The sequence below is a fragment of the Lotus japonicus genome, chromosome 3, assembly GCF_012489685.1.
Source record: "Lotus japonicus ecotype B-129 chromosome 3, LjGifu_v1.2".
Classification (NCBI taxonomy): domain Eukaryota; kingdom Viridiplantae; phylum Streptophyta; class Magnoliopsida; order Fabales; family Fabaceae; genus Lotus; species Lotus japonicus.
In genome coordinates this window covers 27,134,475-27,156,706 of record NC_080043.1, presented here as the reverse complement: position 1 = coordinate 27,156,706, position 22,232 = coordinate 27,134,475, and the positions used below count along the sequence as shown (strand labels likewise).

At 37.1% G+C, this 22,232-nt stretch overlaps 2 protein-coding genes across 2 annotated transcripts; one reads left to right on the top strand and one right to left on the bottom strand.

Annotated features, from left to right (window-relative positions):
* Window positions 1-5,811: 5,811 nt before the first annotated feature.
* Window positions 5,812-9,269, bottom strand: LOC130748780 (cytochrome P450 704C1-like). The gene is made up of 5 exons (XM_057602025.1): window positions 8,634-9,269; window positions 7,618-7,902; window positions 7,075-7,413; window positions 6,242-6,442; window positions 5,812-6,149 (listed from the first exon to the last, which is right to left on the bottom strand). The coding sequence occupies exons 1-5, from the start codon at window positions 9,156-9,158 to the stop codon at window positions 5,967-5,969; spliced, it is 1,533 nt and encodes a 510-aa protein (XP_057458008.1). The 5' UTR covers window positions 9,159-9,269; the 3' UTR covers window positions 5,812-5,966.
* A 10,299-nt stretch (window positions 9,270-19,568) lies between these two features.
* LOC130748390 (uncharacterized) lies at window positions 19,569-20,321 on the top strand. Its single transcript, XM_057601610.1, has one exon. It carries the CDS (start codon window positions 19,746-19,748, stop codon window positions 20,151-20,153), a length of 408 nt encoding a protein of 135 aa, XP_057457593.1. The 5' UTR covers window positions 19,569-19,745; the 3' UTR covers window positions 20,154-20,321.
* Window positions 20,322-22,232: the final 1,911 nt, after the last annotated feature.

Below are 22,232 nucleotides of genomic sequence, written 5' to 3'. Positions count from 1 at the left end.
AAGCTTACCCTAAGGTAAAAGTCGATTCTGCGACAAAAGACAACACTTCACAACCACACTTAATTCATGATGATCTACAAATCATCCGACTCATCTCAAACCGATAGTCATAACTGCTCAACGAGCACAGAGTATCACACTCTCGGAAACTAACGGTTTCCCGGACTTATCCCCAGGATAGCCCAACAACATAGCTGCTCCAACAGCACAACAACAAACGCTGCTCCAACAGCACAACAACAACAGCTGCCCCAACAGCACAAGAACATCAACATACTCAACACTTGGATCCGACGACACTTCTCGTTTTCCGAAACTAAGATTTGCATCCAACGCTTCCTTTCGAGTTTATTATCATTGAATGAAGATTTAAAGGTTGTTTAATGTCTTATGAGTTTTCTTTTCAAAATAATATCCTTTTAGTCTTATCGCAAAATCTTATAAGTTCTCGGGATCTCCTAATCCCCAAATGACACCAGAGAATGTCTCGATCCATACAACACCACGACAAGGTCCGAATCTCATTCGTCCTATCACACTTTCTCAAAACTCTCAAAATAAAATCGGCATGACCTGCCCGCTATTCTCTACTCAGAATCTCAGATTTCATTACAGAAGCATAATTAACTCATCACAGTCAACAACATGTCATATATCAATACATCTCAGAATAAACACATAGCACTTAGCATATAAAGCATGCACCACACATCCTAGATTACCCACATAGCACATAGCATGTAAGTCAATCTCAAAAACATTCAGTAGATGCATCATCTACATTGTCAGCCGAAGCCTCAGAAAACATTTTCCAATCACACACAAACCAGTGCATAAACAGTAAACAATGTCGAAAGCATCGACCCTAAGTATTAACTAGAGATTCAGTGAGATGCCCTCACCTGTAGGTTCTCCAGAGTGATCGTCTAGCGCTTCCTCACACTCAAAGTGTTGTTCCTCAGGGAAATCCTCAAAAGCACCTTTAAAGTAAAACCACATAATACTATCAGAATCTATCGGAAACTAAGCTATCAATGCTTACTAAGGTTACCCGAAGTAGTACATACTCCGAGGTATGATAAACTAGCGCGAAAGGACAAGTTTTCGGAAAAGGAAATTTCCTCCTCCCCCCTTAATAGGTTCGGCCACTTTAGGTAATTAGGGGACTCGATTTTTCTTCGATCAAACTTGGTTCCTATGCTTTCATTAGCCGTAACTAAGGGTATTCTGAACTCGGAAAAATTATCGGATCAAAAATTGTCGCAGGGGTATTTTGGTCATGATTTTTAACTTAGGATTTTCAAAACTGAAATCCCAAAAATCAAATTTGACAGGGACGTCACCAACGACGTTTATGACAACTAATCCTACTAGCACTAAGCTAAGGCGATAGTTTTCAGCCTAAAGGTTGAAGCTTTACTCCAAAAACTCCAAAAATGGGTATTTAAGGCTAAAATTGATTCCGGCGGAATTCCGGCGACATAACGGAAAATCTAACCCGGCAGAAGTGATCTTGGGCACATAAGGAAGGGGTTTAGAATCAGAAATGAAATATTCATGATAGTTTTGCAAAAACCTCAAAACTATCAGCTCAGAAAAGTCTACAGAAAAGCTATGGAAAAAGCGATCAGAGGTAAGGATTAGCGACTATACCTCGAAGCCTTGAAGCAGCAACTGATTGATCGACGATCAAGCAAGGATTGAACAAAATCTCTTCCTCCTTCTTCTTCTCTTGGCCGCGGGTTTGGGTGGGGAAAATGGGTAGTTTTTTGTGATTTTTCTTCCTTTCTTTGCTATATATAGAGGTTGGCGAAACGCGGGAAAATGAAAGTTTTGCGAATCTGATTTTTCCGGCGTCATTCTCCGTGAATTCTAAGATATGTTTTGGCGAAAGAATTCCAAAACTAAAAAGATGTCTCCTTGTATTTTTGGCAACTAATGCATAGTCGGTGTAAAACTATTTTACCCGATAAGTTGCTTTTTGCATCGGATGTCGGAATGGAAAACTTCCTTCTGAAGAAAGATTGAAATCATCAAGAGAAATGGGTGTATGCGTGTGGAATATTCATTTGAAGCTCTGAATAGAAAAAGTCTTCATTGTCGGGTGATTCTAGGGTTTTGAAATACCAGGGTTTCGGTTTCGGCAAACTTCCGATGATTGGAATCGGACGTTCGTAGATTCTAGAGTTTCGCCTCGAAACGATTTTGATATATGGAAAAAGAGAAGTTCTAACATTTCTCTGAAGATTTTTGGAATTAACTTCCATCGTGCCTAAAAGTGAAAACTAGCTATATACTAGGGTTTCTGACCTAGGTTTAAGCGTATAACGATCGTGCTATAACTTTTATCGACTTCGATACAATCCTTAAACTTTTCCTGAACTTTCTCCTTCATAAATTTATTTCATTTAATAAACTTTTGTTCAGGTTTCCCTTTGCATTACATCAACCCTAATCGTGAATAAGAAGTTTATTCACTTAGCATAAGTTTAAAAACTTGGGCCTTACACTGAGATACCTAACCTTCGACCCTATAAGTATCCACACTACCAAAAAACGGAGATAGAGAGGCTAGTTTCTGAAATGCTTGAAGCTGGAATCATAAGACCAAGCATTAGTCCTTACTCTATCCTATTATTTTGGTCAAGAAGAAAGATGGTGGTTGGCGTTTTTGCGTAGATTATAGGGCCCTCAACAAAATCACCATTCCTAACAAATTCCTCATTCCTATCATAGAGGAGCTACTTGATGAACTTGATGGTGCAGCTATATTCACTAAACTTGATTTGAAGTCGGGCTATCATCAAATCCGGATGAAGGAAGGTGATATAGAGAAGTCGACTTTCCAAACTCATGAGGGGCATTATGAGTTCTTGGTGATGCCTTTTGGTCTCACCAATGCTCCGTCCACATTTCAAGCCCTCATGAATGAGGTTTTGAAACCTTTTCTCCGAAAGTTTGTCCTTGTATTTTTCGATGACATTTTGGTGTTTAGCAAGGATTTGGCTGATCACATTGTTCATGTTCAACAAGTGTTAGCTGTGTTGTCAAAGAATGAGTTAAGGGCAAATAAGAAGAAGTGTAGCTTTGGAAAGTCTAGTCTTGAATTTTTGGGCCATGTAATTTTTGGAGCAGGAGTGGCAGCTTGTCCTTCTAAAACTACAACTATTACATCTTGGCTTGTCCCTCCGGATGTGTAGGGCCTGAGAGGTTTCTTTGGATTAACGGGGTATTATCGACGCTTTGTCCAAGGATATGGAAAATTGGCAAAACCATTTACTGAACTTTTGAAGAAAGACAAGTTTTGTTGGACTGAGGAAGCTACAGCTGCATTTCAGTCTTTGAAATCTGCCATGGTGAATCTTCCTTTATTGGTTGTTCCAGATTTTAATAAGGTGTTTGTGGTGGAAACAGATGCCTCTAGTAAGGGTTTGGGGGCTGTCTTGATGCAAGATGGTAAGCCTCTTGCTTTTTGGAGTCAAGATTATCTCTTAGAGCCCAACAAAGGTCTGTCTATGAGCGAGAGCTAATGGCATTGGTTCAGGTCGTGATCAAGCGGCGACATTACCTTTTGGGCAACCATTTTATGGTGAAAACTGATCAGTGAAGCCTCAAGTTTTTGACAGACCAGCGTTTGTTTAGTGTTGAGCAATTTAAGTAGGCTGTTAAGCTCATTGGATTGGATTTTGAGATCCAATACAAGTTGGGAATGGAGAACACTGCCGCTAACAACTTGTCTGGAAGGAATATGTATGCTGCCCTCTTAGCTATAAATGTAGAAGATGATGATTCTTGGGTTGAGGAATTGCAGCACGATCCTAAACTACAACAATTGGTGCATGATTTAATTCTTTCTCCTACTTCTCATGATGGTTATGAGTTCAGAAAGGGGAGGCTTTTGTATAAAGGCAAGCTGGTTTTGCCTAAGGGATCTAATAAGATACCTCTCATATTGGCTGAATGTCATGATTCTCCTTGTGGTGGGCATTGAGGTTTGTTCAAAACTTTTAAGCGGATTTCCAGCTTTTTGTTTTGTGAAGGAATGCGGGGTGATATTAAGAAATTTATTGAAGAGTGTGATGTGTGTCAACAGAATAAATATTCCACACTCTCTCCGGCTGGACTACTTCAGCCTTTGTGTATTCCTTGCCAAGGGTGGCAAGATATTGCTATGGATTTTGAGGGAGGGCTTCCTCGGGTTAGAAGTAAGGACAAAATCTTTGTCATCATTGATCACAAAGTATGCTCATTTTCTTGCGCTTGAGCATCCTTACACTGCTAGGGAGGTAGCAGCCTTGTTTGTGAAAGAGGTAGTGAAGCTCCATGTTTTCCTTCAACAATTGTATCGGTTAGAGATGCAATTTTTCTCAGCAGTTTCTGGAAAGAGATGTTTAAATTGGCTGGCACTAAATTACAACATAGCACAACTTATCTTCCTCAAATGAATGGTCAAACTGAAGTGACCAATAGGTGCTTGGAGTCCTATCTTCTCTGTTTCGTTGGCCCTAAACCTAAAACTTGGTTGAATTGGTTACATTGGGCTGAGTTTTGGTTTAATAGCAATTATAATGCGTATGCGGGTATGACTCCTTTTAAAGCCTTCTATGGTAGAGATTCACCCTTGTTGATTAAGGGCTGCACTATTCCATCCAAGCTGGAAGATGTCAACCAATTGGCCTAGCAAAAAGATTCTTTACTTGCTGACCTGAGACAGAATCTTTCGAAAGCTCAAGATCAGATGCAGGCAAAAGCAAATAAGCACAGATAGTTGGTGCAATTTGAAGTGGGGGAATGTGTTTTCTTGAAACTTCAGCCTTATAAGCTGAAGTCTCTGGCTGATAGACCATATGCTAAATTGGCTCCTAAGTATTATGGCCCTTTTCAGATTCTGAGCAGAGTTGGGGAGGTGGCTTACAAGTTAGATCTGCTTCTTGAATCTAAGGTTCACCTGATGTGTCACGTTTCTTTGCTTAAGAAGGCTCTGACATCTCACCTTTCCCCTTAGACCTTTCCTCCTATGCCGACTGAGGAGTTAGAATTGGCTGTCCAACTAGAGGATATTCTGCAGTGGATGACTGATGTTGGAGGCAACATGGAAGTTTTTGTGAAATGGGCTGATTTGCCATCCAGCGACAACTCTTAGGAGCGCGCTTCAAAGATGTTGGAGGTTTTTCCTTCTTTTCCCCTTGAGGACAAGGTGGTTCTCATAGGGGGAGTATTGATAGGATTTCTAGTCAAGTTAGGCCTCTTGTTAGGAAATTTTATGAGAGAAGGAACCGAGCTACTTAGCTCTTGATAGATAATTCTGTTTTGCTAGAGTGTGCCGGCTGTAATGACTAGTATAAACAAGTGAAGCTTAGTCTTCACTAGTGAGGCAGTTATAGAGTTGATTGGTTAGAACTGAATTGCAGACATCTCTGTAACTGTTTTCTATCTTGTAACAGTTCTTCTTCTCAGTTTCAATACACAGATTCTACATAGTTCATCTTCTTACTCAGTGTTCTTGATTTTCTCATTGATTCACAGTACCAGTTCTAACAATGATGAACCTAAATCGCAGAATCACAATAAATGAGGAATCAAAAGTGAAATTCAGCTATCAAATAGATGATTAAAAGTTAATATTTTCACTGTCATTTTTTAGGTAACTGCTCAAAATGTGAGTTTAAATCTATTAATTTTAATTTTACAGACAACATATCAAGTACAATGATAAATCAGTAGTATTTGATCAACAGACGAAGGTCTTATGTCCCAATTAGGTGTTCTTGTATCTTTCTCACTAATCAAATTAAGTCATGCAAGTATAAGTATGACAATTATAAGCTCACATGTGTTATTTTTAAATAACATGACATAATTTGATTGGTGGAAGAGAGGATTTCAGTGTTTTCCCAACATATCTTTTACAACTTTTACCAAGCAAGAGATGGCAGAGCCATATCATATAGCTCTCAGTATTACACTCAAGATCTTGGAATTGCATGGAGGGGGAGGCCCTTGTCCATGTGAAGGGTAAACATGACCCTATAATTCACATTTTGTGTTCCATTTGCCAGTTTAAACCTGAAGAAACGAACAAGAGTCATTGCTATTATTTTCATCTGTCTGTAAGCGAAGTCCTTCCCTAAGCACATACGAGGCCCAGCCTGCAACATCACATTGAAGATTACTTACTAGAATGGTTAATCAAAAAAGTATAATCAAGCAAGCAAGTTAAAGGAAAACAAAGATAACAAACATGGAAAGCAATGAACTTGAATGGAGATTCAGGTTGGAAAATTCCATTGTTGAGCCATCTTTCAGGACGAAATTCCACCGCATCCTCCCCCCAAATGGAAGACATTCGACCCATAGCATAGGCCAAGTAGTACACCCCATCACCCTTTCTCACTTTGTACCCATCAGGAAGAACATCATCGGCTTCTGCGGTCCTCCCATCCTTCAATTTGAATCATACCAAAGATTGTATCATCAGTGTTTAGATCAGCATTGTCACAATTTATTTTGGATTGAAGTCAGTTGAAAGTGAAATGATTCACGTTTGGTGTTTGGATACATTTATGAAAAAATGGTTTTTGCAAGGTAATGCTGTGAAATCAGTTGTAAAATCTCACAATTGATTATGTTCAACGTATAAGCTACACTCGCTAGCTTCTACCAGAATTGATTTTGAGATTAAAAGCAATCATATGAGATGACTCTCAAACATCTATATTGTCATCCAAAAGTGATTTTACTCATTATTTCACCAACGGGAAACCAAACATGCACATAATCTACATAACAGCTAATGTTGCTTGTTAGGTTAACTGGTTAACCATTAACAGCTAACTTACTAGGCAATTAGCATATAGTATTAGTTGATAACCTTTTCTTATTCCCTATACTTAAATGTACTCAACTTTAGGACTATAAATAAATATAGCCTTGTGTGCAACTATCATAAGCACGAACTCGATAAGAAGCATGTTATGCGGATTATAACATCCTACTACAATTTTCTTTTCTTTTTTGAAGAGTAGCAAGAAATAGATAATTCAAGATGGGTTTGAGAACATTTAGAAAAGGTACCGTAGGGACTGCAGGGTACAATCTCAAGGTCTCTGTTAATGCTGCATGAAGATAATGCATTTTATCAAGTGTGGCATCTGTTAAATTGGCGACAAACTCATCTATGTTGGGTTCACTTTCATGGCTACTAGTGAAATCTTTCACTTCTTGCGCAATCTTTTCCTCTACAAGAGGGTTCTTGCAGAGCATGTAGAAGAACCATGAAAGAGTGTTTGCACTCGAGTCCTTGCCAGCTATCATAAAGTTCAGAATTATGTCCCTCAAATACTGGTCGGTCATAGTTGTTTGGTCCTTCTTGCTCTCCATCAGAAACCTTGATAGTATGTCCTCTTTAACATTCTGAAAATCAGAACAACCATAAGCGGTGCTAGCATCGCACTCTTTTAAACATAATTTTTTAACACGCTTTTTATGAATGATTTATTTTATATAATGTGAACACACTTGCCTCAGAAGTTGAACATTTAAAAAAATGATGTTACTTTATGAAAAATGAATCAATCAATGCATCTATCTCGAGTGCTAAGAAATTTATCAACTCACAGAGTCTTGCTGAAGTTCCAACTGTGCTTTTCTGGTCTTTATGACTCCATGGACAAAATCGTCTAATAATTTCACATGGCGCTTAAGGGCAGCTTCACCACCAATGTTAAGAAACCTCTTGAGCTTCCAGAATGGATCAACATAGCGCCAATAAATCAAAGCATTTGATTCATCAAAGGCCTTCATGAACTCACTTCCCTCTTTGCTTGATCCCTCCAAGCAGTTCAAATTTGCTCCAAATCCAACTTTGAATATGGAATCCAAACTGCTTCTCATTAGTAAGTCCTATAGGAAAACAACAAACATCATGCTTTGGATTGTAAGACTGTATGATGTAAAGTTAGCAACTCAAATGAAAATTTGTTAATGTAACTCCAGCTCCTGACCAAATGTAAGTAGTATATATACTTTAACCTATAAATTTTATAGGTTTGTTCATTTTTTTCAAGACTGAATTGGGAACACTAGCTTGAAGCTGATGATAAATTGAAACAAGAACCATATGATGGAATCAAAGCCACCTAAACAACAATTTCAACTTCAACAAAATTATTATCCTTTCACAATTTTACTACTTTCTATCAATAGGTGATTTGTTCAAGTGGTTATGCTTGATAAAGCAAAGTCTTGAGTTGGAGTTTTGTATATGGAAAAAATTCCTGATTGGAGAGATAGCTCTGAGTAAATGCTCAATTTAGTCAAACAAATTAGTTTCTAGAAGAATGAAATATTTTGCGGTTCGTGATTTTGTCAAATGTTGTCAATATACTAAGTTGACGGATGTTTTATTTAACCACGTAGACTAACTTGATCGACACTTGACTCAATCAGGGACCGCGATGTATTTCTTTCTTCTATGAACTAACTTGTCCAACGCGTACACATTTAGGGACGAAATCGAGCATTCACTAGCTAGTCCTACTAAAATGTCTGGCTCTATGAGGATTGTCGTAGCGAATAAGAATTCACAAAAAAAAAAATCATACACTGCTTTCTAGGAAAACATAACCACTCACTTGCATATCAAAAACCAGATCCTCATGGGAAAATTCTGAGATGAGTCTGACCAACTTGGCAGCACTTTTTCTGAAAACAGAGCAGCTGAAATCTCTAAGAACTCTTGTGGAGAATTCATAACTACCAAGCTTCCTCTGCTGCCTCCACTTGTCACCATCAACATTAAAAATACCCAAACCAAAAAGATCACTCACGATGTTCTGGTTATACTTGCCTTTGGAGTACTTATCAAAGTTTGTTCTCAGCATGTGTTCAATATTTCTTGAATCTATGGTGTACACCTCGCTTTGATCAGGAGCAATAAGCCTGAAAGTTGGATGAGTTTTGGCCATTTGAGTGTGGTAGTCATGGAGTTTGGTGAAGTAGAATAGCTGGTGAAAAACTGTGCCTTTCACAGGTGGGTATTCTGGGTCTCCTATGGATTTTCCCATGAACATGATCATCATAATGAAACACAAAAAGGCCAGTAAGAGACCCAGAACAGAGAAAGCTATCAAAGTCATCAGGGTGAAAAGAAGTTCCATATTTTCTATCCAGGGGTTGTGAATTGTGATTAATGATCAAAGAAACCTTAAATTTGGAAGGAAAAAAAAAGTTCAATATATATCAAATATAGTAATTTTGAGTGTATTATTTTTTTTATGCACAAAAACGTTGATTTTTTTTAGTGCGGTGAGGTGATAATGAAAGGATGAAACGGAACACAAGCAACTGGTCATCGTGGTTTACGTTGCGAAGCTGCGTTAAATACTAAACAAACTTTTGATATGTTGTGTGGGATAGTGACAAAATTGAAAAAAAATATATATATTTTGAATCTCGTTTCACCATTTGAGAGAGAAACTAATTAAAAATTTCACGTCATCCATTTCATTTATTTAAATCTGTTAAATATATGGTATGGTTCCTTTAGTAGATATTCATGATTTTCAGATCACTCTAGTTGATGTCATTATGAATATTGGACGTATTGATGTTTGCTATAATGTTTACCCAGCTGCCGCAGGCTAATCTTGACGTTATCCTCCCGATTGCGGTTTGTGTTGGATTCTGATATGGATGTGTTTGATTGTTTTGTTTGGATTCGTTAAATCCATGGAGTTATTTATTAAACTCAGCTCGGACCGGTTAGTTGAACCGGCCCGATTGTGAATCGGTGACTTAGTCGGTTCTAATTGATAATCGGATTGGTCATACATTCAAATCGGACTGAGTCAGAATGACTCAGCCGATTTTTTGTTGAACCGGCGAGTCACCTATTTTGTGTTTTTTTTATTATGTTGATAATGGTTCACATTTGGAAACCCTTTTAGAGTTGTGCAATTAATATTTAATATATTTGGGCCTTTCAAATTGTTTTGTATATTCTGAACACATGACCTTGAGGAAATGTAAAGAAATGTTAACCACTACACCACCAGCATGTTATTTAATGTTTTAAAACCTCTTTTATTATTTATAGGCTAAAAAACACTTTTGGCCCCTGATGTTTTAAGTTTGTGCAAATTCTGCCCCTACTCTATTTTTGTCGATGTTTCTACCCCTCATGTTTTCAAACAGTGCACCGTCTACCCTCCAGGGGCCAAAAGTGTTTTTTAGCCTTATTTATATATTAAATTTCTATTGTATTGGACTATTTTGTAATTTTTAATATACACCGAGTCACGCATTCGAACTAGTGACCCATTGACTAATGCCCTGACTGAGTCGATCACCGAGCAGAGTTTAATAACACTGGTTATAGTTGACTTTCTCTCTTAGACGGTGTGCCTATGGTATCTTTGGCTCTGTTCTCTTTGAACAAAATGGTTGGCGGCTTTATGTCGTGTGTTCGCGGAGTAATGATTTATGCACACCTCACTTCTCTTCCCACATATTTTTCTTCCTAACTCTTTATGCATTTCTTGTCACATCACATATCATATCATATCACTTATTTATCTCATATTTCTTCATTACCACCAAGGTGGAGATGGAACTGATTGGTGGACAAAACATTATTGTTTCTTTATTTGGCTTGCCAATCAGTTGACACTTCCCACGACTTAAGTTTTGTGTCATAGGAGGATGATTGCAAGCAATATTTGCAGTTTGTGTCGTGCTCATGTGTAGTCGATCATGTATTGCATTCGTGATTGCAGGCCCAGGTTGTTTGGCATGGCGCTGGTTTTGGCGTTCTTGCTCATTTTTGGGAGGCGCGAATTCCCAATGTTGGAATCCATCATTGATCAAATTTCTCTACATGTGTTTGTTCTCCTGGCTTGGGCGATTTGGAAGCGACATTGTGAAACTATAGTTAAGAGGATGACTTTGACGAGTACCACTATTATTTGCCTTGCTAGTAATTTGTTTGCTGATTACAACTAAGCGTTTCAGTATGTTGAGCACCAATTGGCTTTATGGTGGGTGGCTTAAGAGAGATTTCTTGTAAACTGGGTTGCTCTAAATGTTGATGGTAGCTCTTTGGGTAATTATGGGTTGCAGTCTTGGTGGTTTGGTTTGAAATGACCATGGTGGTTGGTCGAAGGGATTTAGTGGTAATATTGACTCTTAAATTCTTAAAATAGAGCTTCTCACCATCCTACATGGCTTGGTGGGCTATTGCGGCGTAATAGCGGCGGAGTGTGGTGGCACGGAGGTTGGGCGCGACGCAGGAGGCCGTAGTGACGTTCAAATTGCGTCGCGGTGGTAGCAGGAGCGATCGCGGCCAAAATCACGCATGGTTAATTGAGCGTGATGGCGATGCGAGGAAGAAAGAGGGACAAAAACCCTACTTTCCAAGTGCGAAAACCCCAAAATGCCACTAGATTTAAACATTAGGTTAAATTTTTTAAGGGCATTTTGGAGGTTTCTTTTCTTTAATGAAACGCAACGTTTCACGTGAGGGATTAAAACCTACTTTTTAGGGTGAAAACCCCAAAGCGTCCTCAGATTTAAACATTATTTGAAACTTTTAAAGGACATTATGGGGTTTTCACGTGTTTAATTGAAACGTTGCGTTTGGACCTTCTTCAACCTTGCCTCTGCGTTCCCCTCCTCTGTTTCATCTCTATTTTTCCCGATAAAACAGAGATATACTCCTTCTTCCTCCTTCCTCTTCCTCTTCCTCCTCCTCCTTCAGCGTAGCGGCCATAGTGCAACACGCTATAGCGCTATTGTGATTTTTGGGCTTGCCGTTACGCGACGCTATCCGCCATTAACAACACTGGTTTAAACTATCAACCTCCATATGTGACAATTGAATTTAGAGGATTATGTACATAGTGAGTAAATTTAATCTTAACTCGGCTTAAGTCATGAGAAAGTAAGATCGGTTGGATGAAGGAGAACTTAACAAGTTCATTAAATATTTTGGCTTAATTGCACTTTTGGTCCCCCAACTTTGCACTTCCTACGAAAATCGTCCCCAAACTTCAAAATTAGTACAAAAACGTCCTTGAAGTTTACACACGGTTGCAAAATTGGTTTTCCGTTAAATTCTGTCTAAAAACTAACAGAATATTCCGTTAAAAATGAATTAAAAAATAAAGAAAAAATAAAATTGAGAAAAAAATAGTATTCTTCATTTATCTTTTCTTCCTCAGATCTAACATCAGAAAGAAAATTTTACTCACTATTATCTTCATCATTCTTTTATCATTCAACAACAACAAAAGCAAACCAGAAAAAAAAATATATATCCAAACCAAACTCAAGTTGTGCAGATAGAAGAGCAAAGAAACAGAGGTCCATCCATAGCAAACCACGAGAAACAACAGAGCAAGAAAGATTTCCAAAAATCAACCTGTGTATATCCCAAATAATTATATCAGAGCAAGAAAGATTGATGGACGTAAGGTAACACGGAAATCCCTTCTTTTTCTCATAGCCCAAAAGCTTGGTGTTTCAATGGTGACAAAAAGGAACCACCTTTGCACCTGTTTTAGGGATAATCTCAATTGGGGTTTTCAGTTTTTGTGGTTTTGATCATTTGGGTTTTTGAATTTTCTGAGTTTCTGGGCTATAACGATTTAGTGATTCACAATTCTAGCACTGGAGTTGAGTTTGGATCCCTTCAAATCCATCATCGTTTACGAGTGAAACTAGATCTGGTTTTTCCTCAGACCTTGTCTTTCCGATCTCGGCCAAACCACGAGCCATCTGAAGAAACCACCACCACCAGCATACTCCCCTCGTCGTCCGCAACAAAACGCCCAAGTCATATAGTCGTTCCGCCACCGCCGCCACTTGTAAATGAATCTTTCGGCTGATTCCTTCGGCCTTTGAAGAAACGGACACCACCACGAGGAGAAGAGGTTTCAATCCTCAGTTCTTCTCTGGCGACTTCACCGCCGTTCGCCGGTGGTGGTGATGGTGGTGGAGTGAAGAGAGGTTGGTGATGGTTGGTTCATTGTTGAAACTCAGATCCAATTAATCTAATGGTTTTGATTAAGAAATATGTTTTTTCTATTTTTTTAACCAGAAAACGTTAGTTTTTAGACAGAATTTAACGGAAAACCAATTTTGCAACCGGGTGTAAACTTCAGGAACGTTTTTTGCTAATTCTGAAGTTTAGAGACGATTTTCGTAGCAAGGCAAAAGTTGGGGGACCAAAAATACAATTAAGCCAAATATTTTTCTTAGGACTTTTAGAGTTGCATACATACTAAGTAAATTCAAACCTCGGTCTACTTCATCAATAATTTGATCGTGACCACCATCAGGATGGGTTTAGAGGTAAGATTGATCCATAGAGAGTTAAAAGCCAACATCACACTAGCCCGAAAGTTGCAACTAAGAAACAACCATTAGGCTCTCTTCCCCCTTTAAAGGGAATGGGGCTTCCTCCTCCTCATGACCTTTGTTCAAGGCCTTTCTGAGTTTTTCCTTATTCCTTTGTGAGAGTCTCTTATCTTCTAAGTAGGATTTGTTTTTCTTTTCGTGTGTTTATTTCATTTTCCCTTTTCTACATCGATTCATTAAGTTTGGGCCGGGGTACGCTTTTTTTTTTTTTCAAAAGCAGAAATTTTATTCAAAAAATAGATATATTAGTGAGAAATGATCCTTCTCACTAGATCTAGCAATCCTGATCAAAAACAAAAGACACCCAATAGAAAACTCCAAAACACAAGCCACCCCGAAGAAATGAATAATGTTTCTTTCATACCTTTCTTTGAGGTGGAGAGAGGTGGAATGATGAGAAAGATCAGAAGAAAAGAAAAAATAAGAGAAAGAAAGTATGAGATGTGATAAATGATAAGAGAAGAGAGATAGAAATAAAAAGATGTGGAAATGAAGTGTTTAAAAAATGAGGTGTGTATATATCATTATTGCCAACAAATCAAGACTACAAACTAAAGAAAAAAACAATAAACTTGAAAACTAACCCTCAACAGAGCAACACACCCACAAGCCCCACAAAAGGACGACGACACCAGAAGAAACAAACGCAGCTCACTCTAACAACTTAAAAAAGCTCCAATTAGGGGTTAGGTTTCAGAGATAACAAAATGATAAACATTCACATTTGGATTGAGGGGTTAGATTTTTGCATGGGAAACTTTACCGTAATTATTAAATCCTTTTTATTTTACCCTTTCAAAATAATAAAATTAATAATTAAAAATGAAACATTGTTTTATATTGTTACATCTAATTTGTTTATTTTATTTCATTTTCTTTCCTTCTATTTTCACTCCATCCATTTTCACTCTAGCACAAAATAATCCTAAATGTGTTGTGTCCTGAATTGGTGCTGAATGTCTTTCTGCGTAGGACTCCTCCTCTGCCATCAGAATGAATTCTTCGTATTCACGTTCCTATTCTTTAAACACTAAAACTATGGGTACGTACGTTCATTGCGGCTCAATTGCCTTCACCTGGCTGGTTGGTTATTATCCTGAGTCCTGACAACTAGATATTCAATGTTTTGCTTTAACAACTCTGTTATCGATCTTACGCAGGTTCTGGTTATTTTAATGATTTTTAACAATTAAGTTTCAACTTGAATATCAGTGCAACTGTGCAAGCTCATTGAAAAGCCAAGTTACTTGTATTTACATGGTTGGTTATTCTTTGATGATTTGCTAATCGCAGTACAATATCCAAAAGATGGAGTAGTTTTTAATTTTTCGCCCTTTTGTCATTTCAAGGTTTTTGATGAAATTGAAATAAAAACTTAAATGGTCGGCCACCATATCAAATTGGTAGCCAAATATTGACCCCCCAACTGAAATAATGGGATTGACCAATATTAAAGATAAACAGTGACATCATAGTAATATTTTTAACGCTGTCGTGCGGTGCTAAGGCACTGCCAATTTTCCTACTGAAGGAGATGTACCACTTTCTTAGCAGTGATTATAGGGCATCACCTTCGAGTTTAACATTAGTTTGAATCATACTTAAAACTAAACACGTCATTCCATCTAGTATGTATCTTGCGACAACGATCATGGTAATTGCCACTGGTAGTTGTATTTCAAAATTTGAGTTAGTTGATGCTCCGGATTTTATTTATGGTGCATGGTTTTGGATGGATTTTTTTATATAGTGGTCTGATATTGACACAACATGAGATATTGCAAAGACATTTTGGTGCTCAAGTCAGTATGGGAGTATAGAGAAAAAGCTCAAAGTCATAGAAGAATAATAAGTTAGCAAAATGAATAATGCTCATCACGTAAATGATTGACCAAACATGTATTTATAGACATTGTGAGAATCATATTCAAGCGTTAAGCCTTAAATGAAGTCTTTACGGATGACTTAGGTTGTCCTTAGGGCAACCTTGCAATTGTGTCTCATAAGTGTGCATGTCGGATTAGTTCCGTTCGGCTAACTATTGAACGAGATGTTCTGATCGTTCAAGCTATTCAACTTGGTTTATGATTTGCATAGTTATGGAACCATTACTACAGAAATGACATTTTGTCACGTCTCTATTGTCACGATTATAGGCGGAACCGTGATAATAGAGCAATTACCACGGTTATAAAAGGAACCGTGGTAATAGGTAACAATATTTTATTAATTTTTTTATGGACCGTGACAATAGAGAACTTTACTCTTCAAATTTTTTCAGAATTTTTCCTAAACCCTCTCTCCCACTCGATCTCCCACTCTCCATCGACCCGTTCCCTATCTACCACCGCCGCTGCTCTCTTCTTCCTACGATCGTAACCCTTTAAATCCCTAACCCTTTGGCTAGCTCTACCTCTCCCTCGCCGGCGGCGACGTCCGCGTCCTCATCATCCCCTTCCCCGATGAACATGCCCCTGCCGTCGACGACGACCTGAAGCCTCCCCTGCAGCGGCGATCCAGAACCCGCAGATCGAGGAACTCGTCGTTGCTCCGCACTGCCGTCAGGTTCGCGAAATCCGAGCACCACAAAGGTGAGGGGAACGACATGGCGGCGGTGGCGGAGAAGGAGAAGAAGGAGTGGAGTGAAGAGGACGTTGAGGTTTGAAGAAGCAGATGACGAAGCATCCCGTGTGGAAACCTGGACAGTGGGAAGCGATGCAGCCTTCATTGTGCAACACAGGGTGGACAACATGATCTGGGAGAAGAGAAGCGACGATTCTGAAAGGAATTCTGGAAATCCAAGGCTGCTTGTGTGAAAAGAGTTGCAGAATTGAAGAAAGGGTTTCATAATGCAAAAGCTGCTTCCTAATGGTAAATGCACTTTTGATTTTTGTCAAATTCATTGCATGTTTGGTTATTTTGTCAACATTATTTTGTCAATTCTAACTTTTTGACTCATCTACCTGCAACTGAAGAAGGGAAAATCAGAGTTAGAGCTTGGAGCAGACATTGAAATATTTACAAGTCAGCATTGATTTTGGGTTGACAATGATTCATTAGCAACTTGGCATGAATCTGCCAGTCTAATGTAGTTTATGTTCTTTCATAGTTATAGTTTGTTGTCAGCATATGCTTTATCAATTCTTGATCTCTTGCCAAGCACCACATGGATCTTTAGAGAAATTGAAGTTTAACATGGTTTACAATGTATGTCTTAACAATATCTGAACCTTTTTCTTTTTGCAGGTCATAAAAATTAGAGAAATTGTTGGCTTGAAGTTAAAAAGGAGAAGAAAAAAACTAGATTTTGTGGTAAGTATTTGTCCAATTTGTGGCTTGGTGTGTATTGTGGTATCATTGCATCATTTAGAATCTTTTGAACCTGATTCTTTCTTGTGCTCATTTTTGCTACTACCAGGTTGAGCAGAGTTGCATCAATTGTGGTGTTTGCATGGGCAAGTACTTCAGTGAGACATGTAAACTCAATGATGATGATGTAAGTGATTCATCTTGGAACAATGGAATTTTGTGTTTGTGTGTGTGAGAGAGAGAGAGAGAGATGGTCATAAGTTGGTGTATGTTCTCTCTATAAATGTAGCATGTAGTTTGGTGATGGGTTATAAGAATTGTTAAATCATCCAGGTTTCCGTTATGCAACATGTTCTGTTGCATAAAGACTCCCAAACTAAAGACTCCCAAAAGACTCAGCCACCCCTCCTTCCCCTCAGCCACCTCTCCCTTCCCCTAAATACTCTCAAACACACCCTAAGAAACCAATATTAGGGGGGAAAACAGCTTGGAGGACCGAATCCAAATCAAGTAAACTATAGGAACTATTTAACCTAAAAAAATCAAGCGTTCGGAAGTCTTGCTGAGACTCCAGACACATTTGGAAATGGGTTAGGGTAGGTTGTAGCATTGTTGATGAATAGAACATTGGCTTATAAATTATAATTCATCAGCAATTCAGTTCAATAATCTCTGCATTCCTTCCACATATCATTACAGCTAGTTTAGTTAGCGGATGCCGCACCAGTGCATCACCAACTCAATCAGTAACATACAGTCAGTTCTAGTTAGTTTAATAATCAGATGATTAGCATAATTGATTCACTTCACATGATTAGCGGATGTCTTTTGGTTTGTATTCTTTGGGATGGAGTACCCCTAGTACTCCATATTAATCCAATTTTGCTTACCCATAAAAAAAGAACATGTTTGAAAAGTTTATGATGTTATCTGACCTGAATTGCTTGGCCTGGTCTTGATGATTTATTATGAATTGCTGTCCTGCACCTTCTTTGAGTGCTGATTTTTTTTGTGTAACTGTATTGCTATTTTCATTGTAAATTCCCACTTGTTCTTTTCTTTTTTGCTTGTGTATTTGCCTAATTTTAATTACTCTTGTTTATTTTGAAGGATTAGAATTGCAATCAGTGTATCCTGCTTGGGAATCGGAAAATTGCAGAGGAGCAAGTGCCACGGCTGGAGCTCATAGTCATAGGCAAAGTTACTTGGTTAATTTGTTGTATCAATTTGTCAAAAAGGTATTTTTTTTTTTACATCTTTGCTTTGTTTTTCCTTGCCTTACCTTCATTTCAGCTTGATTTGTTTTTCCTTGCTTTGTATCAATTATGTGAGTTTTGACATATGGTTCAGAATTTAAGCTGCATATGTATACATAAAAGCTAAGTTCCTGTGAGCAAAAGAGATAACTGTGTACAGTACATGTTGACAAATAGAAATAGAGAACTAATTGAGGCCAGGTCAACGGAGGCTTATCATGTGTAGTTTACTTCTATGTCTATTGTTTAATTTGTGTCACCTTGTGTTTGGTTATCTCATTTATATGAGCTCATGACAACATATGTACCCATAAAAGCTAAGCTCCGGTGAGCAAAAGAGATAACAGCTCATGTTTATGGGCATCTTGTTCTGCGTAGGACTTTTGTTCTCTTTCTCTATTTTTTTTTTTTTTGAATGAGTCTCAATGCTGTATGAATTTGAAATATGTGCTATTTAATATGTGGTTGCGGAGTCACTTTTCAGGGTTGGTAGGCCTTATTAGTTATAATCCTGAACCTCTTAGACATTGTTATTTGAAATGATTGAATGAGCTGTTATTTAACATGATATTAATTCAAGTTGTCGAGCAGAATCTTCTTGTTGCCAATAAAATGCATACTGGAGATCTGATCTGAATAATTACAACTTGTGAAAGGTTAATAGGGAGTCTAATAAACTTTTCTATTTTTGACCAACATGATTCTTGAGCACCCACAATCTAAAAAATCAATTTAGTGTCCTGTACCACCCATTTTGTCGTTTCTGCTTTTAATTGCTTGCTAGAAATACAAATTCATTTCAAGGTTGGAATATTTGAGTAATTTGGCTAGAATATCTGAATATTGGTGATTTTATGCAATTTATTTTTCAATATAAATGTACTAAAATTTATGCACAGACCAGGAAAAAAAAATCAAAAAATCTGTAGCTATTTCGCAGAATATGACCTATTGTCACGGTTAAAACCGTGACAATAGGTGGAATCTATTGTCACGGTTACGTCCTTAACCGTGGCAATAGAGGGCCTCTATTGCCACGGTTAAGGACGTAACCGTGACAATAGAAGGAACTTATTGTCACGGTTACGATTTACTAACCGCGATAACAGGTGAGTCAATTGCCACGGTTCCGCCTATAACCGTGACAATTGAGCAATTGTCACGCCTTCTATCGTCACGGTTAAACCGTGACAAATGGGCGGTTTTAACCGTGACGAAAGACCTTTTCTGTAGTAGTGAACATTCAGGCTGCCCAATATGATATTAGGCCTATTAGCTTTTTTTTGCTAGATTGACACATGGTAATTGTTATTTGTCATGTCTAATTCTCTTTAAATAATGTATCGGATTGAAGTACTTTCACTAAATGAGTTGTCCAATCATATTTGAATGTTTCAGAATATGGTTGTATTAAGTGGAGGAGGTATATCTAATAGCACCAAAACAAACTTGAAAGGCAATTTCTTACTTAAAATAATCCATGCTCAATTAATTATCAAATTAAAAATTAAAAACAAACGCTCAATGTTGCTAAAGCAAAAGCTAAGGCCGCTATACCAATAAAATCAAGATGTTCCTATAATATAAGACAAATAGGAAGCCAAAAGCATAATTCAATGCGGTGCCGGTCTCAAGCAAGAGAATCAAATCAAAAATTTCCATTTTAATTCAAATACCCGGCGTAACAACCGGATATCCATGTGCATTCTCTTCCCCTCTCTATATATAATATCTCGGTTTTCTTGATTCATTATTATCACTAACATGGGGAACTGCGTGAGAAAGAACCAAATCTCAGCAGCACAAGATGAGAATGAAGAAGGCACAAAAGTTGAGCAAATAATGAAAGCATCTTCTTCATCACCCAAGTTGGAAAAGGCAAGGAGAAAAGAAAGTAAGAAGGTAAGGTTCAACGTGCAAGATCAAGATCATAGACGTTGTAAAGGAAGTGGGAATATGAGGATTAAACTTGTGGTGACCAAGGAAGAGTTGAAAAGGATGTTGAGGAATGAGAATGGGAATGATGCTCCTCAAACTTCATTAGCACAATTGCTAAGCGATATGAAGTTGAGAGAAAAAAGTGTGTCCAAAATTGAAGAGAATGATGGGGGCTTAAATTCTTGGAGGCCAGCTTTAGAATCTATTCCAGAGGATCAATCATTCAAGATTTGAAGTCTTAAATATGTCTACTTCAACCACTGCTATATACTTGTAACTAATGACTGTGTTTTTCTTTAATTTTATTTGATGTAGGAGCGCTTACTAATTGAACCTTCCACATGAATTGAGTGGGCTCAATTTGATCTAGAAATTAATGTGATATAGAGCTTGATTATGGAATGGTATGTAGGATCTTAACTATAGAATGGTTCTGTGTTGTGTTCTCTGTCAATTAATCCCTACCGTAGATCATTGGAAAAATGAACCGTGGTTCAATTAAAACAGAATTACTAAATATCTTAACTTATCTTATATATCTTATACTATATATTATTTTTGAAATGAAAAAATAGTAACTTATAGTCACCCCCTCATGTTTTGTTTTTCTTAACTTTTTCCCTACCTCATATTATTCTTAGTAGGTAGATGATGTCATATTTTATTTTTCTGAAATTTTAATAATTTTAAAATTCAATTTTTACCTATAATTAATTCTGATTTTTCAGATATTATATACACTCATAATTAATTATGAAATTCAAAACTATTTTCCTTGGTACAATTTGTTACAAACAATAAATAATTTATCTAAATTTTTTCAATTATAAAAAAGTATTAAATTTTCACCCAAATACGTGCATTTTAATTATTAACTTTTGATTCAAAAAAATTATTAATTTTAATATCAATTAAATTTAAAAAAAATTAAAAAGTCAAAGGTTATATTATAATCAATGTCACACGTGTGGAGTCTAATTTTAATTTTAGTGGTTATTTTTTAATCAAAAGTCAATAAGAAAATAATTCCTTATTTCCTTTGGTATTAAATGTCAAAAAAAATTAGATAAAGGAGGCTTACCATACCCATTGTAACTCAACTTTTATCAATATATATACCACTCTCAGATCCAGTTTTACTCAGCTTAATTAGTCTTTGGGTTCTTTTCAAGCACAAATTACAATTATTTTACAATAGATAACCGACAAATAGTTTAATCAATGTCACACGTATGGAGTCTAATTTGAATTTTATTGTTTGCTTTTTAGATTAAAAGGCATCAAAACAATAATGCCTTAATTGCTTTGGTATAAAATATACAAAAAATTTAAAAAAGTCAAAAGTTAAATTTCTATCAATGTGTAACTTATGAAATGATTTGGTTCAGATTATTATTTTTAAAAACGTATTTGAGAAGATATATTGAGTTGGTATTTTTTTCATTAAAATTCAAGATTTTATTTTATACTCACGTAAAAAGTCAAACTTTGAAATTATAAATACTCATTTAACTAGTTTATTTTCTCTGTTGTTCTTTTTTTTTTTTTTCTTCTGAAAGCAGAATGATATATATTAATACATAGAAAGTGTTGAGAAACAACTCCTCTCAACATGGATAAAATAACCTAGCAGCATAAACTGGCCAAAACCTACACTATTGCAAAACCCTTGAAAAACCCCGAAAGCACCAAAGCGTGCTTAAACAAGCAAAAACCCCTAATGTCTACCCCATTGCAAAGGTCCCATTGAAATCGAAAAACGGCGAAAAGTTTCAACCAACAAGGGAAGCTATCAAGTCGCTCGACACCCACAAACGGAGACCTAAGCCAACCGAGCAAACCAAAAACCCCATCAATAAAAATCCTATCGAGTGCTATAGAGTGCTGACCAAAAACCTAAAGAAACATAACCGGCGACAAAAATGGGATCCAACATCATTCTTCAAAGGACGATCAACAGATCAAGGTGTAGTTGAAAGAGAGACTATGAAAGTAAAGGAGAAAGAAGGGAAGTGAAAAGAAAAAATGGGCATTTTGTAAATTAAGTGGAGAACATTACCTGCACCACCATAGTTCATTGTTTAACTAACCCACGGTAGATGCAACCACGAAAGACTCTATTTGCGTGAGGAAGTTTTATAAAGGACTAAAGGTCATTGCTTTTTTTAGAAAAGCTAAAACTTTATTCAATTGAGATTAGAAAAGATTATGAGAACAACCCTCTGAGTTGAGATTGAGATGAAAATCACATCCCCCTAGAAAAATCACCAAAAGCCAACAAAAAACAGCACCCCAACCAAAAGAACAAAACAC